The 18995-nt window shown below is 41.1% G+C and overlaps 1 protein-coding gene across 2 annotated transcripts in view; it reads right to left on the bottom strand.

Annotated features, from left to right (window-relative positions):
* Positions 1-234: 234 nt before the first annotated feature.
* Positions 235-18995, bottom strand: part of CERS6 (ceramide synthase 6) — a 128094-nt gene continuing 109333 nt past the window's right edge. Inside the window, exons 9-11 of one of the 2 annotated variants that reach the window (XM_075093364.1) lie at positions 5573-5729; positions 4517-4540; positions 1352-1615 (exon numbers count right to left, since the gene is read on the bottom strand). In XM_075093364.1, the coding sequence (XP_074949465.1) occupies positions 1454-1615; positions 4517-4540; positions 5573-5729 (343 nt within the window). In that variant the 3' untranslated portion in view covers positions 1352-1453. Of the gene's footprint in view, positions 1616-4516; positions 4541-5572; positions 5730-18995 lie in introns of both variants that reach the window. The other variant, XM_075093365.1, reaches the window with a different exon arrangement.

Raw genomic sequence — 18995 nt, 5'->3', positions numbered from 1 at the left:
ATTTTTCCTTGTTTTTAAAAATATATATATATGTCTTTGGTCTATAAGCACATTGGTTCTGTGTGCACATACTCAATACTGTGGAACAGTAGGTTGCATAGAGTCTGTTACCCAAGAACTTCACCTACTTTTGGCACTGCTGTTACATATCACAGAAAAGCATCCTGCAAGAGTGGTATGATCCTTAGCATCCTACATCAAACTTTGATCTAGAGACTGGAAGAAGTGTGTATATAATATTAAAAAAGATGTTTATTTTGGGTATATACTTTGTCATCTTTGGAACACAGTTTGTAAATCTTGGATGAAAAGGGAGAGCAAAATTATTTTAAAGAGACCCTTAATTTTATATGCTGTGAATTATAAGTGAATTTTGCTGAACTTTTCATGCATGTAAAACAAACTATTTCTAGTAATGTATGATGTTCTGCCTTCTCTCTCTTCAGCCTACTAAGAAAGTGGCAATAATTATAAGAGCAATACCCACACTGAACTGTGTCTGAGGAAGCGATAACTTTTAATCTACTTATTTTTCCATTACACCCCTGCTCTCATCCATCTGAACATGCAAAACCAGTTTCAGGAATGAGGTCTGGACTCACAATGGTGCACTTGAACAAACACCTTTCAACATGGAATCTCTGTGAAAAGCTAGAATCTTTAGAGGTCAAAAATTACAAGGCAAAAAATAAAAGTGAGAATGAGGTTATCCTAACTGTTGACATCAATGCTTTGGGGTATGTGCACAACTAATCAAGTCTACTTCTAATGCAATTAACCACCAAACTGAGTTTTAAATTATGCTAAAATAATATTCCACATTTACCGCATTTTTTTCCTGAATTGCTAATTGACCACATTACCTACTATTTAAAATACCAATCCAGTGTTTTAAAACTTTGTGTTGGAGGAATGGCCACTTTGATTTGATAGGCAGTTTCAAAACCAGCACTTTAAAACACAAAGATAGCAAAAATATCTGAAGCAGATCTAGAATCTATAAAGCTATGTTCTGTCTTACTGTAAGTAACAAATCAAGCAACTATTACTTATAGCAGACTCAGCAAAAGCAACAGGGATGGACAGAAGAGATCTGAACGTGATGCTCTCCACCACTGAGAATCCCAAGAGAAAAAGTTTGAGAATGGATATTAATTCCCTTTTGTCCAGAAGTTCCCAAACGAATACAAAATAAATAATATTTCAAAGACAGTACAAGTGAAAATACTGCTCCCATTGTGTCAGTTACATACACATACAGCATGCCTACGTATACAGAATGGTGTGTTGTCTTCATTCACAAACAGGAAATATGGCAGTGCACTATCAGAATGCTTTGATACTCCTAATTTTTTCTGATGCTGAGATATATGAAGAAACCGCATTCACAACTTATAATACTTCCAGTAGCAAACAGTTCATTCTGTTCGTGTCTTATGATTGAACTCAAGGATTAATGCTCATCTGAGCAAGTGCCACCAGTAAGATACCCATTTGTCCCATTGGCACCGCCAGTCCCATTAGTGGTGATAGTGCTGTGCGGGGTCTTTGAACGAGGTACTGTTTCTTCCTCATCTGAGCTTGACTCAATGTCACTTCGATCATCCTTTGCTACCTGTAGAATTTGAAAACGAAGAAAGCAGCAGATGATTGTAAGGAAACAACTGAGATTTTTGGTTCAAGCCAGAATCAGAGAATTCAAACATTTTTCAATTTGAGCTTTGAAGGCTATCTCAGCTCTGGCACATTTCTCTGCCTTTGCCTGCCTGGACTAACTTCAAACACAGATGCCTATATACACATATGCTATGTGCAAAGGCAGGGTGAGACCTTCGCACTGGTACATTGATGGAAGTATGTCAAAGTGATGGCACAGTGGTCAAAGCAAAGGGTTGTGCACACACTAAAGGAACCAACAATCCAAGCTCCTGAATTCAACCCAGCCTCTGTCCCTCTGCCCTCCTACTACAACTTCGTTTCCTGTGCTTCCTTTGGCATGCTTCTCTTTGACCTGATTATACAAAGTATTCAACCCAACTTATTCCCTCTCACCTCCCAACTTATTCTCTAGAGGCCACATGGCTCCAGGGAACAGTGCTATGGGCTGGCAGTAGGAGACAGGAGTACTGGCTGAAACATAACTCACCACACTAGGTAACTCCAGTCTCTTGACTTCAGGCAAGTGGTGAGAATGGGGCTTGGAAACAGTGGACATAGTCCACTTCAGTCTCTATCACAGGAACCACAAACGTACTTGAGCAGTTCAACTGTCTTCCCCATCGTGTTGCTGGAAAGCTGTTTCAGAAACAGACTGATCTTAATTGCTAGGGATTTCCTGCTCATTTCCAGCTGATTTCCTTCCTGCTGGTTTATACCCATTTACTGGGTGAAAGCTGTTCCTTAGGTTAAGGAATCTGCTCTCCTCCTTTGTAGAACTTTTTCAAGGTCATAGAGGAAGATCACTAAGTTTGAGAGCTGAGCCCCTTCAGAATCCCTGAGGTGACTTTGCTTTACCCCATTCAGTCAGTTGCACCCAAAACAAGTAAAAACACGAGGAAACCAACAACAGGCAGGTTAAGGAGAGAAAACAAGGGCAATAGAAAAGAAAATCCTGCAGAGGAAAGGCCCTGCCTGTCCTGTTTTTAATGGGATGTTTTTCCCAGGGAGGTAACAATGGCACTGCCAACATGTAGGATCATAGGATAACTCAGGTCAGAAGAGACCTCAGAAAGTCTATGTCCAAACTCCTGCTCAAAGTAGGGTCAGCTGTGGAGTCAGGTAAGGTCACACAGAGCTCCACCCAGTCTGATCTTGAAAATCTGCAAAACTGGTAAAAGTGCATCAGATGAAGTAAAAAAAACCATCAACGGAATAAGGTCTGAAGTCTAAGCTGCATGTAGCTTTAAAGATGCAGCTTTCCATGCCTGCTTCTACACCTGTTTGTATAGCTGATCTTCCTAATTAATTCAAAACCTCTCCGTGCTGTGCTGGTTGCACATTGGGCAATTCCAATTGACTTTACTATAGTGAATGGACATAAAGGGGGCAAAATACATGGCGAGTCTTTTTCACAAAAAAATCAAAACAATTGAAGAACAGGGCCCACCGCATGTAATTTTTTTGCTTACAGTAATCCTCCTGTACTCCAGAAAGCAAACTCTGTTCTCCAGCTCTCTCCTCAGAAACAGACATTTGCCTTTAGGCCTCCCAGTGTTGCTACTATCCTTGCAATATCACAACACCTGAGTGACACTATTCTGGTTGGGAAGAGAGAAAGAAGAAACACACAGTTCCCATATACCTCCTAATAAGTAAAGATTTTAATGACAATGTCTAGAAAGCCTGCAATTCTGACACCTGTGGGTCAGAAATTTGATTCCGTACTTACGCAGCTTCAATTAACAGATTACTTCAATCTCTTTTATATAAAGGACTATGTTAAAGCTGTTGGGGATACAGAAATACACTTAGAATTATCCTTTAATCAGACAGAAGAGAATGGGCCCAGCACAGGGTACTGAATGCCTGTGATGGCAGACCAAATGATCGAAAAATTCTGTCTCATCTTAAATTCTCTTAATATATTAGATTTGCTGCCAGTTCTTCCACTAGGGTCCTTCCCCAAAGCCAAACAATCAAAAGAAGATTCTATGCTGCAGCCACTTCTATTCAATATGTGATCCACTCTCATTATTTTTAAAATGAAGCAACATACTGGGGTCTTTGCACTTAATACCTGATATGAATGCAACACATCCTCCAGTACTTAGTTCTCTTTTGTTTATCCCCAACAGAACTCACTGGAGTAATTTCTATAGAAGGAGTCCAGAAAAATATATATGTTTATAAAACTCCTAAGCACAAGAGTGAGTAAGAAACAGATGGTTAGAATTAGCTACGAATTAAATTGCTTTATCAGCTGAGATGTTCCAAAGGTGGATACTAATAATACAAAAATAAAACAATAATTAAGGATGAAGATCTACCCTAAGATATCTGTAATGTATAGTGAAAACACCACTTATTTTACTGCAGAAATGGAAAGAACAGGGTTGCAAGAGAGGAAGTAAGTTAAGACCTGAAGGAAGAAGAATCCCGTGTGTATTGTTGTACATATGCATCTTTAACCAGGTCACTGTCTTACTGTGTCTAACTCTGCTCTCGTACAATCTAAATTTTCTCCTGTGTAATTCTTTAAGTTACAAGGCAGAGGCCTTACACTCTCAGGTATGCTTCCTGAATGGTGACAGAGCAGCTGCTTATCCTGCTGATATACATGTGTAAAAAAGGTTCTAACATAATAGCAGCCAGATACTACAGATAGAAGTGGGTTTGGATGATATTAGGCAATGCATAGGCAAGAAGTAAAAATGGCCTTTAAAGATAGCCTTCACTTAAATATATAAACACAAACACTGGATAAAAATACCAAACAGAAACTACAAATTAAAAAATCCCACAAACATCAGTATTGCACAGAATAAATCTTTCGCATAGCAAATTTAAAGAAACTTACATGCAAGGGGTTCCACTTTCCAGCCTTCCAGCACAGCACAAGGGAAAGGATAAACAAGCAGAGTAAGAAAGAGTATGAAGCACTCTTTGAAGTCACTGGTGTAATTCAGACAGGACAGCTGAGGCTAATAATCGCTAAAAGCAGAGGAGACTGAAGTGTGGCTTCCAGGCAAAATACAGTTCACAAATGCGCTGTCTTTCAAACAGAGCAAGTGACAGATTCTGGGCTCCATCCAGTGCAAGACTGAGCTCTCCATTCATAGAAAGCGTTTTTTTTTTTTTTTTTTTTTTTCAGAAAAATCCCATTCACTTCAGCGGCAGTTACATGTCTAAAATACCTACTCATGCACTCCACTCTGTAAGGGCAAAATGCCCTGTACTTTACATGATCTGTAAGCATTAGTTCTATCATCTAAATGTGAGCGCTGTATCTGCACAGCAAGTGCAACGGGGCTAGCATTTCCGTAAATTATATCTTCCTGTCAAATATAACAATGGCAGCAAGACACTAAATTTTACCCCAAATGGTCTTGCTGTAGGAATCCTAGAAAGAAAGCACACAGCTCTTCGCAGAATCTCATTAATACCAAAACACAAAAGAGGCTGTGATTTGTAACTTTCCCACTAGCAAAGGCAGCTGAATATCAATTTGTATTATTATTACTATCACTACAGGCTGGGAAATGAACACTTTGCTAACAACTACTATAAAGAAGAAAAACAGAACTGGCAGCCCCAAGAAAGCAGTTCGGTTGTTGTGGTTTTTTTTTTAATCCGATTTTCCTAGCATAGTTTGGTTCAGTGTGCCAGATTATAAAAAAGAAGCGTGGAAGCACGTATAAATACAATCTCAATTAAGAGCATATTAACTTATCTGATATTTGTTAGGAGTGGAAAAACATTTCCATGAAAGGGAAGAAGAGCTTACATAAAACAACATGTGTCTTCAGTAATGTGTTATGGATTAGAAAAAAAAAGTAACCAAAAAGTCAGTTACCCTGTACTGATAATTAAAAAGTTAAAATCCTAAACATGAAACAGAACCGTGCTGTCTTACCTTGCCCTTTGAAATAGCTTTGTAGGCTGCCTTTATGATTAGGTAAGACCAAAAACAGTGCAGAATTTGAAGAATCACAAGGAGCACGTTGAAGACCCACAAGGCAGGAAAATTGCCCAGAGCTTCATACAGTTCAAACAATGTTGTATTTAATATCCTAGAAGAGAAAGGGAGAGAAAAATAGTAATAACACTTTCCTTAAGCCAACGATCTAAACCAAGCCTTTTTGAAATCAAGATGACAAGTACTTGATTTGATGTGATCCACACGGAGAGTTGATTCTCAAGAGTTATAGTGACTTGGACTGAAGCACACAGGTGTCTCCATAAAAAACAAACATCAAACTATTGTTTTCAGTGTTTAACTTCATTTTGCAAACATCACATATAGAAAACAAAGATCCCCAGCATGCATTTCTTCTTTTATAAAACTGCTAGGTGTTGATTGTCTCAAATAACTCCTTCCCTGATTAATAACAAAGATTATTTTATTAAATTTTTTTAAATAAAGCTTTTCCATCTCAACTGCCTCCATTAGGGATTTGGTGCCCCCATAGTAGAACGTGGTAAGAGCATGTATGAGGACTGTTATTCTACAGTGCAACCTACATGCAGTACCATGATCCTCAAACCATGTTCCCACGCTGTAGCAGTGAGCTGCAACCTCTCCCATGTTACAAAGACAAACCTGTACCAAGAGCTGGGTAACACTTCTTAGGTACTTCCATCTGAAGCCCTCTCTCCCAAACCCAACCTCAAAGCCTATGGATTTGTTTCGGCGTAGACAGCTATGGATGTCTTTGACCTGTTGGTATCAACAACATAAATGATGTGCTACGTGGAACTGAAAGCAGTCTGAGGCCGTTCAATTAAAGTGTGACTTCAGCGGTATGTGAAACAATGGCACACGTGTGGCAGGATTCAGCCGCTTAAGGGGTTTTCTAAAAATGGCAGAGGGACTTTGGCTGAGTATCTCAACAAAAATTCTTATTTAGTGGAAACCTCAGCACTAACAGGAATCCAAAGTCAAAATAATCCACCAGTGAAGTGGTTTGACTCTGGGTTTTGAACATCCTGGGTGTCTGTACTAACCACTAAGGTGCTGAGTAGCTCTGGTGGCAACTTTCTGCACAAAATCCAATTCGCACCACTTATGTACAAGCAACAGCAAGGTTTAGCAGTTACATAAAGGACAGGTGGACAATGAGGATACTTGGGGGCAGCAAGGGGTGAGACCTTATTGTAGCCTTTAAGTACTTAAAGGGGTCTTATAAGTGGGGATAGACTTTTTTGTAGGGCCTGTTGTGACAGGACAAGGAATAATGGTTTTAAACTAAAAGAGGGTAGATTTAGACTAGATATAAGGAAGAAATTTTTTATGATGAGGGTGGTGAAACACTGGAACAGGTTGCCCAGAGAAATGTGCCACCCCTGGAAACTTTCAAGGTCAGGCTGAATCAGAACAGCCTGATCTAGTTGGAGATGTCCCTGCTCATTGCAGGACTAGATGACCTTTAGAGGCCTCTTACAACCCAAACCATTCGGTGAGTCTATGATTCTATGAAATTTGGGCAGTTCTAGGCACTTGAGCCAAGTCTTTGAGAATCAACATTTCAGCTGCAGGCATTAACAGTGATGTTACAATATGACTTCTGAAGGTTTTTTTTTTAATACAGCACTAATTATTCTGCCCAAATATTCTGCCATAACAGACAACTTCAACCTGGACCTCAGCAAACAGCCTGAGAGCAATGAGTGGACAACAGACAGTAGAAAAAAAGGCATTTTTGGAAACAAATAATAGTCTATAAATACCTGTTAATTAAGGGGAGAAAAAGAAGGCAATATAAGGATTTGTCAACCTCCATCCACTTTCCCTGCTGGTGTAAAAATGCATTAAAATCTCCACTGGGTTATGTTCTTTTTTTTTTTTTTTTTTTTTTAATTAACTACCACCCGCTAGCCACTAGATGGCACATTTAATCAAGCAAACGACTGCACAGCTAGGGCTGCACCAGCTTTGTCTGAAGGCAGGAGGTGTAACTGAGGTCCTGTAAGGGCTTCAGAAAAGCACAGCTCTCATTTGAAAAATTAAGAGGTTTGGGGCTCAGCTTTTTAATATGCAATGACATTTGCCACAATCCTCTTCAACAACATAAAAATCAGCTCAAGTAGTATCAATAAGAAGTATCTACAGACAGCAAACCCAGAATACAACATTTAGTGGTAATGATTTACGTGTATAAACAGCATTGGTCAAAAATCAACCAGTGATGTGATTTCTGATACACTGGCCTTAATACTGTAGGGCATTTCATAATAAATTGTCTACTTTTTTATTTTTGCCTTCCTACGTTAAACTGCACGTTTGCTTCATAATTTATTGAGAAGTGGATGTTTTATAACCTTATTATACAGCTGTGTTTTTACACTATCTTCTGTTTATAAAGTGAACATCAGAAAAAGAAACTGTTTTCCAGTTTGCAAAATCCCTGTCATATTATTGCTTCTGTTAGCCTAAACTCTTCAGTCCAGCTTTGTGATATTTGTTCTGCCAATGGTAGCTCTACATGGCACAGTAATACCCCACTTTATAATTCAATGGGACACTCTTGTGCTTATCAAAACACAGCTGTAGTCATCACTGGTTTACTTCACCAGTACTTATTTAAGTTCTAACTACATCAAATTCAAACTTGAAATCAACAACTCCTGTATGTAAGTTACGATTGTTTATACCCAACTATATATTTTTATATTTTTTATATTGTTTACATCCAACTGTCTAAAATTTTATATGCTCCAGAATTGTAAATGCAGTTTCTACAGGTTTCTGTTTATAATTTCATTTACTGGGCCAAATTCACCTCTGGGGACTTCCACAGGAGTCAAGTCAAAAAAGCAGCTTTACAGATGCAGATGGTCCATTCTTGCAGAAGTCCAAAATATCAGGAAGACAGCAAGGCCAAAAAGAGTGTTTCTGGTTCCAAAAGCAGTTTTACAGTGCAAATGACTCATCTACTGTGTATTAGATATGGGAAATAAGACTTCACTGAAAAAGCAGACCTCCTTCTGAAGCGCTTATGTCTGGCAAACTAAGGACAGGACTGGAAGTCTCCATTAAAGCTGCATAAAGGATCTCATTAATTGCTGCTCAGCAATGCTGAGAGGGGTCAGTGACCCGATGTGCAGGCTAGGTGTGCAGATGGACCTAAGGCTATGCCTAAGCATGTAGGACTGAGCAGAAGCTGAATGAAAAATACAGAAAACTATAGAAATAATGGGGGAAAGCAAATAAACTTTCTCAGAATAAATCAATTATTTCATGTCAAAAGTCTGAACTAGGGGGTAAAATCATAAGGTTAGTGGGCAGAATACAGACAAAAATTCTACTTGTAGAGGAAGGGAGAGAGGGAAGAAAAGTTAGATAACTTTCCACCAATTCCACTGTTGAAAGGATTCAACAGAAGCATTTTAACAAACTACACAAATAACAGACTGGAAAAAGCAGCATGAGAATGGATTACATGATGGAGAAAGTGCCTATGGGATGTATATGCAAATAAATCTTAGGTTCAAATGCTCAAAACGGCAATCAGGCACTTCAATCTGCAAACATGCCTGCTGGAATTTTTCAAGGCTCTCCAGTGGTTAAATCCCAGCTTTTCATACTGAATGGTGGAAACTGGTTCTCGGCTATCTGACTTGAAACAGCTGGACAGTGCAAGCTCCCCAGGTGCAGGAGTAAGTGCAAGGTCCTGCACCTGGGGAGGAACAACCCCATGCACCAGTACAGGCTGGGGGCTGAACTACTGGAAAGCAGCTCTGTTGAGAGGGACCCCGGAGTGCTGGTGGACAACAAGCTGACCATGAGCCAGCACTGGGCCCTTCTGGCCAAGAAGGCCAATGGTATCCTGGGCTGCATTAAAAGGAGTGTGGCCAGCAGATCGAGGGAGGTTATCCTCCCCCTCTACTCTGCCCTGGTGAGACCACATTTGGAGTACTGTGTCCCGTTTTGGGCCCCCCAGTTTCAGAAGGAGGTGGAACTCCTTGAGCAAGTCCAGCGGAGAGCTACCAAGATGATCAGGGGACTGGAGCATCTCCCTTATGAGGAAAGGCTGAGAGACTTGGGTTTGTTCAGCCTGGAGAAGAGAAGACTGAGGGGGGATTTCATCAATACCTATAAATATCTAAAGGGTGGGTGTCAGGACGATGGGACTAGGCTCTTTTCATTAGTGCCCAATGACAGGACAAGGGGCAACGGGCACAAGTTGGAACACAGGAGGTTCCAGGTAAATATGAGAAAAATCTTCTTTCCTGTGAGGGTGCCAGAGCAGTGGCACAGGCTGCCCAGGGAGGCTGTGGAGTCTCCTTCCCTGGAGACATTCAAAACCTGCCTGGACGCGTTCCTGTGCCCCGTGCTCTAGGTATCCCTGCTCAAGCACGGGCGTTGGACAAGAAGATCTCCAGAGGTCCCTTCCAACCCCTACCATTCTCTGATTCTGTGACTTGATGTCACAGGGGGAAATTAAGTTGCAAGTGCTCTACCTCACTGTAAACTTTGGTCAGCGTTTCTCAGGTCTCTGCAATCTGAAACAAAATGTTAGCTTCTGGTTTTGAAAAATAGGTTCTGGACTGTAGCAGTTTTTCTGAGGCCCTGAAAGATTTTGATAGCTGGACAAAACAACAGAATCTCTCTGAAGGTATTCTTCTATCTTCTGTCATTAAATACATTCCAAGTAGGGTTGTGTACTTGGCTGCGTCAAGCTCTCAGTTTAGCATTTTGAATTATGTAATGTGGCTGATGATGAAGGCAAATGAAAACAAAATCACCACTTAAGCTCCAATCTACTCTTACAGAAATTTGTGGTAGACTTTCAGGAACGCTGCCACAATATCTGAGCCATTGGGAGAGGTAATTCTGTACTTACTGTACTACTGCTCCAATTGAACAATCAGAATACAATTAACACATTTTCAACAACTACCGAACAATCAGCTGCATCACATCAACAATAACACAGGTTTTTCCTTCACCATCTAACTCTATCTAGCCAGATAAGCAGTACTTGGGAGGCTCTTGGCAACAGGCCCATATACTGACTCAGATAAGATTACATTCCCTCCCCTCAACTTAGGGGGCACGAGTCCAGGCTCTTGGATAGCAGTTACTAATTCTTGGCAAGTTGATCACTTGTCTTGCACCAGGGATGGAGTGAGAAAAGGGAGATGCAGGAAGAAAGATAAAGAGAGGGATGGGTGGAAGAGTGAAATGCTTTTTTACATTTGTCTGAATATTAGCAAAAATGTGCTGTGTTTGTTTCTGAGAGGATTCCGAGAGGAATGAAAGGAGGTGAGAAAGAAGGCCATGTGGAAAGAGTAGGCACTCCTGCAGACAGGCAGGAAATTAATTATAAACTCTGCAGAATGAAGCATAGCAGAGTGATGGGCACGATTATCACATCCAACAGGAGCAGAAACTGTGCAGCTGAAATGAGTGCTACTGCACGTTGCCATAACTTCTGCAGCACTGTCCAGTGACCAACATACTGCATGTGCAACATGCTGAATAAAAGGCATGTTGTTACTGCACTGCAATGTCCAGAAGTCTCAAAGTAAAAGACAGCAAAACATGATACCAGCTTGTCCAAATAATTCAGAACAAATGTCTTTATCTCGTCTACCAAGTGTATATTAGATTAGGCACAGGGAAACTGAGTTATGCTAAGAATGACACTTCCAAGTCTGAAAATCTCCAGGCACACACAAAACTTTTTTATGAGCGCCAGATACTATGTATCAAGACCCATTTGCCTAGAGCTCATGTTATTCTCCAAATAGGAAAGGCATTTGCTGTAAACTGTAGGAGGTCAGTTTCCAATCTCTGCAAAACAGGGTATGAGAGAACAAAAAAGACTTCTGAATGCCTCTTACCTTTGACTAAAAGTAAGTGCAGTACCTCTGCCCAAGGAATACTTCTTCCTCTTGCTTTTGGAGCACACACTGACACAGTGCCTTGTGTTTAGCTATATGCCATGGCAGACATTTCAGAAGAAGATTACCCAAACTTTCTGTAAATGCAGGAACTAAACAAAACTAGTTCAACAGCCCACAAAACATCACAGAACAGCAGCAGCCAATTCTCTGCCAGGTACCCAAGGTATTTCAGGTGGCTTACATACCATCAATAGTAGAGTGCCACACTTCGGATTCATTGGTCTAGTTCTGAGAATATGTCCCTAGAGTAATAGAATAATTTTAAAATCCATAAACATCATGCAGCTTAGAGAAGTGTGGTGGCACAGTGTCTGCCAAAGACTCATCTTTCAAACAAATGACTCAAGTATTATGGTGCAGTTGTGGAAGAAATGCCAAAAGATGTGGATGGGAAGGGAAAATACCCAACCCCCAAAACCCAATCAACTGTACCTTTGCCCCACAAGCATCATAAGAATTTCCTCCACACCAAAGTCTGGGAAATCAGCCTTTAGCAGTTTTCAGTTTAACCCAATTTTCTTAATAATGATCTCTACTTGCATAGCTATTATGGGTCAAACTCTGCCATCGTGCAACATTGATGAAATCAACAGAACTTACATGGGTGCTGGGATTCTCCCAAAGCGTTCAGCCACAATGACCTCCTCCTAGCTCAGCACTAATGAGACCCTAGCTGCATCACAGCTGTTGATTATGCTGTTCAAAAGCCATTTATTTCAAGCTGATAAGTTAATTATCATACTCCCCTGCTTTTGTACAGCTATGATTTTTATGTCCCACATATATCAGCAGCTTGTGGTGAACCAGTAGCATTGTTCTGCTTTTTTATTGACTCAGTAGCACTATAAAATATGTCCACTCCACAAACCCTGGTACTAAGATACAGCCTCTAAGAGAAGATTGAGAAGAGGCAGTACGTTTGCACACACTCAAACTACCTAAAGACACCTAGACTGTCAGCACTCGCAGGAACTGTCTGCGGTACTGCTGTACGAGCACAGCTCTCCCTGCCACAGAATGGGCAACACTTAAAGATGTATTTTGGGGCAAAGTTTTCTCACATACCTTGCTCTTAGGAGAAAAAAAAAAAACCCAAACCAAAAAACCAGCCAAACTTCAAATTCTCATTGTCAACCTCTTTTTTCCTCCCCTCTTTCCTGCAAGTGATGCAGCTTCAGAGGAAACTTGGAGAACTTCAGCTGACTATAAAGCAGCTTATATGGGAAGCTGACTATCATGGCAGAAGCAACCCTCAGTTCATCCTCCTCAGGTCATCCATACTCTCCAGTCACCATGCCTTGCTGAGCTGATTTAAAAGTGTCTCAGGTGTCTGGCCACAAGAAAAACATCAATGCTTTTTCCCTTCCCCTGAGACATTTACACTCATCAAAATAATTCCGAGCAAAAGAAGTGCCACAGCAATGGTTTCTGTCCCGTTTTCAATCGGAGCACAGGTTTTAGAAAGGACATGTTTCATAATGCAAGGAGGAAAGCAAGAATTCTGACTGAACAGCCTATCCTTGACAACAGAAAGCATTATTATAGCCACAGGGTACAGCCTGTAGAAACTAAAAATAAGGATAAGAATCAGCTTTGGAAGTCTGATGAAATCCTTTTTTCATATTATTTTTTCCTGTTGTGATCACATGAAAAATATTAAAAATGGAAACACTGAGCAAATGCCACTTTTTGTTATTTACACTGAAAACCCACAATGGTGAATGACACCTGTAACCTTTCCGTTTCTTATAGCTTCCCTGTAAATAGCTCGATCAGTATTAAGCCAGCACTCCAAACACTTCAGTTTGGCCTCATCCAGCACTCAGAGGCCTGAGTTCACAAGCGCTGTAAACAATTTGGGGAAATAAAATAACCAGGCATTAGGAAGGACAATATCAGATAATGTTTTCTAAAAAGCAGATGGGATGACAATATTATATATGCTCTGCTGAAGAGCTAAGACAAGAGTTGTGAGTAAATTTATGGAGACTTAGATAATTAAACCTTCTTTTAAATCCATAAATTGAAGTCTATGAGCTCTTCAAATATACTGTATCTAGCTTGCCAAAAACTTTATTAAATGCTCTGGATAAACTGATCAGTTATAAGCTGCCTGCTGAAACTACAAAGAACAAGAAATATAAGCACATTAGATAATCTTTGTTAGTTCTACAACATCTCCTCGCTGACAGCATGAATAACATCAGGAATCAAGTACCTTGGATCAAAGTAATAATTTATTCGTTCAACATATGCTACCCACAGACAATTTAAGACAATATTCTGAGCAAAATGAGCTCAAAACAGTGTCAGAAGATCTTTATTTTCATAATAAAAAAGTAGTTATTTTACTGTAGAATGATCAGAGACATTTGTCCAGCTCTGTACATAATACTTGCCAGGCTAGAAAGGTTTTAACTGACTTCAGGATCCACTGAGAGTAACTAAAACAATCACAAAACACTGTTCATTCAGAGTCCAGGCAAGGTCTAGGTACATGGGATTTATCTGGCTACCTAAATTCTTCCCATGCCAAGTAACTGACCAGGATTCTTGCTTTAACTAGTGCCTACATATTGTTTTAACATAGAATCATAGAATCATAGAATTGTTAAGGTTGGAGAAGACCCTTAAGATCATTGAGTCCAACCGCTAACCTATCACTGCCAAGTCTACCACTAAACCATATCCTCAAGCACCACATCTACCCTTCTTTTAAATACCTCCAGGGATGGAGACTCAACCACTTCCCTGGGCAGCCTGTTCCAATGCCTGACAACCCTTTCAGTGAAGAATTTTTTCCTAATATCCAACCTAAACCTCCCCTGGCGCAGGTTGAGGCCTTTTCCTCTCATCCTATCGCTTGTTACTAGGGAGAAGAGACTGACCCCTGCCTTGCCACAGCCTCCTTTCAGGTAGTTGTAGAGAGCGATAAGGTCTCCCCTCAGCCTCCTCTTCTCCAGACTAAACAACCAGCTCCCTCAGCCTCTCCTCATTAGACTTGTTCTCTAGACCCTTCACCAACTTCGTTGCCCTATTTTGGTCATGCTCCAGCACATCCATGTCATTCTTGTACTGAGGGGCCCAAAACTGAACACAATATTCAAGGTGCAGCCTCAACAGTGCTGAGTACAGAGACACAATCACCTCCCTGCTCCTGCTGGCCACACTATTCCTGATACAAGCCAGGATGGCTTGTTGGCCTTCTTGGCTGCCGGAGCACACTGCTGGCTCATGTTCAGCCAGCTGTCAGCCAACACCCCCAGGTCCTTTTCCTCCAGGCAGCTCTCCAGCCACTCCTCCCCAAGCCTGTAGTGTTGCATGGGGTTGTTGTGACCCAAGTGCAGGACCCGGCACTTGGTCTTGTTGAATCTCATACCGTTGGCCCCGGCCCATTGATCCAGCCTGCCCAGGTCCCTCTGTAGGGCCTTCCTGCTCTCCAGCAGATCGACACTTCCACCCAGCTTGGTGTCATCTGCAAATTTACTGAGGGTGCACTCAATCCCTTCATCCAGATTATCAGTGAAGATACTGAACAGGACCGACCCCAACACTGAGCTCTGGGGAACATCGCTCGTGACTGGCTGCCTGCTGGATTTGACTCCATTCACCACCACTCTCTGGGCTCGGCTGTCCAGCCAGTTTTTTACCCAGTGAAGAGTGCACTTGTCCAAGCCATAAGCAGCCAGTTTCTCCATAAGAATGCTGTGGAAGACAGTGTCAAAGACACAGTAGATACCTTTTAAGGGGAGGTTTGAGCTTTCTGTTTTACTAATATGTTCAGAGGAATGAAGCAGGGTTACTATACCGTTGTCCACATGCTGCCTTCCCACAATATACGTGGTCCAAGGGCCAAATGGGAGAAAATGTGGCAGGAAAGAAAACTAGCATGAAAGACAATGACTCAACTTCCCTGCATGTTAAGAACTGCACAAAAAAACAGTCAATATCAGCTAGAAAAAGAACAAAGCTAGGAAAAATAGAGGCTCAGCAAATCTTTGCAGCAGCTGCTACTCGTGGGGGCTCTGTGCTGCTCTATTCCTAACTCAAGCTGCAATTTTGCTCAGAGAGAAGCTGATTCTAGGATAAAAGAAAGGATAGAGAACAGTGCAAACTGGCAATACTGGATCGCTATTTGGAGGCCCAGTGTATGCATTAACAGCGTGGCTATATCCCATGCTATTGTTCAACCAGTGATGAAACTCATGAAGATCTATTCAGCCAGTCACGCAGAGATGAAAGAAAGACTGGTAATAAGTAACTAGGGTTTATTACAGCACACCATGGTGAACAGAAGTTAATTTTAACTCAGCAAGGATCATGCCATGCTTGTCTGGTTCATGCAGATACTCATTGCCATGAAAAGACAATTAGAAATCAGCCATGAGTGAGACTGCATGTACTCTCATGAGCTTTAAAAATGAAAGAATAACAAGGAACAAAGTTGTTCATCTGTCCATGCTTCTATAGGATTTGTTGGCATAAAAATCCCATTTAGCAACTATACGTTGCAGTTGATGAGGAGGCATGCACCTGAAACAGCTTTGAGTTGTAACAGTGAGAATTATTTTTGCCATCTTTTTTTTTACAGAACCTTTCCAAACAGAGTCACAAACTGAAGATCCAGTTAAGACATACCTACCAACATTAAACAAGACCATACCAACTAGCCAAAGTGCCTGACTGTATGTCCTCACAGTTTTTAATGTCGTACAGTAGTCTGGGCACTGACACTGCCTGAAGAGATCAAGGACAGGAAGGCATACAGACTACCTGAATTACACCAAATTTGCCTAGGTGAGAATATGGGGGACAGCACACGCAGAACATGACCTGTTTTCTTTTCAATCAGCTTAAATCAGGCTTTCATTTACATTTGTGCAGTTAAGCCACTCTTCTACATTTTTCAGTGCATATATGTAATATGCACATGCTGAGACCTCACAGGTCGCATGAATGCAAACACTGTTTCCCTGCTTCCTTGCCTCTTGACAGCAGTACTTGTCAGTAACACTTTCCTGAAACCCACTGTATTCTACCTCTCATACAATATAACTGATTATAAAAATAATCAAAAGTAGTGAAAACCAACTGCATACCAGTCAGAGCAACTTGAAAGAACCTGAATTTACCCAGCTTGGTGCCTTCACCTGGTACACATCAGCCTAGCTTTCCTGCAAGCTGCCTTCTTCTTTCAAACCCAAAAGTTACACCTTTATCTGCAGTTACCTTAAACTATCTTCTAAAACAATTAACAGGTTTAGTAACCTTGCATCTCCCTCCATGCCAACCACCTTTCTTCCACTGAAGCTCTTGGAAATACCCTGGTTCATGGCCACTCTGTGAAACCAGTTTCAGATACCAAACTCTCCATAGCATTAGGAAATTTATTCAAACTGCCCTGTCAAAAACCTCATGTATTCAGAAAAGTAAGCAAAGTGAGTAGTCTTGGGTCTCCTCTACAGCCCAGACTCCAGGAGTTTCATGTTTCTCACAACATGAACTCTGCAGCTAGCGATGAGCAAAGAAAGACCGGAAAATGCAGTTTATCACCTCCTTCACTCTGTCTCCTAGAATGGAAGATGCCTGTTTGTCCTCTGCACAGCTCAAAACATGAATAAATATTATGACCCCATGGAGTTTCCCTTCCTGGATATTGAAAGAAAAACAAAACAACAGCAAAAAGCAAACCATTCCTTTATCAACAGAGAGAAGACTATGTCCATACAACTACAGAAAAAACAAGCATTTGAGGCGCAGGGAAGAGGAATTGCAAGGCTTATTGAAATAAAGAAAGGCTTGAGTTAACTGCTTTGTCCAGCCTGATTAGACTAGCCAAGGGCTCACAGAATTTATATTAATTCTTTTGTTTGAGATTGCTTTCATTCTCCCTACAAACCTGTATCACCTGAGAAAGCATCATGTTCCCCCCTGACTCATGGAGAGTTGTTTTATGTTGTAATTTGCTGGAACAGTGATTATGCGCAAGTGAGAGAATTTCACAAGCAAAATGTCTTGTCAGTGAAAATAGCAGCTTTACTCCTACATTCACTTAGCAGCAGGAGGCAGAAAGTGTCCTGGGGTTTTTGAATTATTGCTGAAATGAACTCCAGATGCCTGCAGAAAGACTGCTAAATATATACCTAATTGCCAGTTTCTTTTGTCTTAGCCTCGCTGCTAAACAAGTTTCAAACAACAGCATTTGATACATTCTGAATTCTTTATTAGCACCTTTATGCAAAATTAAATGGCACTTGTGCAAAGCCAGGGCACAACAGCACGCCAGAAGCGACGTCTCTGGAAGCCTGTCTTGGATGCTTGCCTTCCTGTGTGTGGGAAGTTTTCTTATAAATTACTGTCTCCCTTTTACGTTACATGCACACCGATTTTATACCTCAGTTTTTATCCTAGAAAATTTGCATATTTACGTAATATTAATCAGGCACTAAATTTTCCTATTTTGAATATTCAGCAAAGGAGAGCAAACGATGCTTCCCGGCCTGCTGCCACTCTAATGACTCATCTTTGCTGAAGTGCAAGCTAATGGGGCTGAAGATTTAGAATTGCTGCTTCATAGAGAAAAAGGATTTGGGAGAGACAAGCTCATATGTCACATGCTTCATCCCTGCTAACCCTGACTCCCACATGCATTACCCACAGTACAGCTCAGAACTATGAAGCTGCCCCTGGGCCCTGTGACTATAGGTGTATGTAAGGTTAATGATTAGGAGTACATATATCAAGGCTTTAGTCTGGAAATAAGATGGTTCTAAAAGTCAAAGATCATGTAAACTACACTGAACCATGTGAATATTCAAATAAATAAATGTGTTCTTTCATTAAGGAAGAGGAAAGGCAGGGGGATCACCAGTATAACCACTCCGTCTGTGACACAGGAGCACACAGCACACTGTTGGCTGCTGTGTTCCTGTAATACACAGTCCCACTGCCTTCAAAAGTCTATGCTGATCTTTTCCATCCCCGCAGCAAACCTCACCGTGGCTGTAACCTGCTGCCCTCATTAACCCAGTATTAAGTACCAAAGGACCTGACATCAACAAGAGAAGCTGCTGTGCAGCCCTCTTCCCTTTCTCTCTTCCCCACATCTACTTGCTTTGATTTTTACCCTGCTTTCAGCACACTGGGCCATTGCTACTCTATAGAGCAGGATTCAGACAAGGTTCAATCTAAAGTGGCATGGAAGCATTGCTGTCACCTAACATACACGGGAACGGATGGGCACATCCAGCACAAAATGCCACAGCTGTAAAGCAGGGCTCAAGTTTTGACGCTTCCTAGATAACTTATCACTGTGCTGGTGATCTATTCCGGGACTTTGCCAGCCAGACAGCATGAGGTGTGTATTTGTGACAGTACATAGACTTCAGTTCTATGATGCCTGATTCCCAGTAGCCATGTCAATCTTT

The sequence above is a fragment of the Phalacrocorax aristotelis genome, chromosome 5 (genome assembly GCF_949628215.1).
Source record: "Phalacrocorax aristotelis chromosome 5, bGulAri2.1, whole genome shotgun sequence".
Lineage (NCBI taxonomy): Eukaryota > Metazoa > Chordata > Aves > Suliformes > Phalacrocoracidae > Phalacrocorax > Phalacrocorax aristotelis.
Note: the sequence above shows the minus strand (reverse complement) of the source record. Positions and strands in the feature narration are given on the sequence as shown.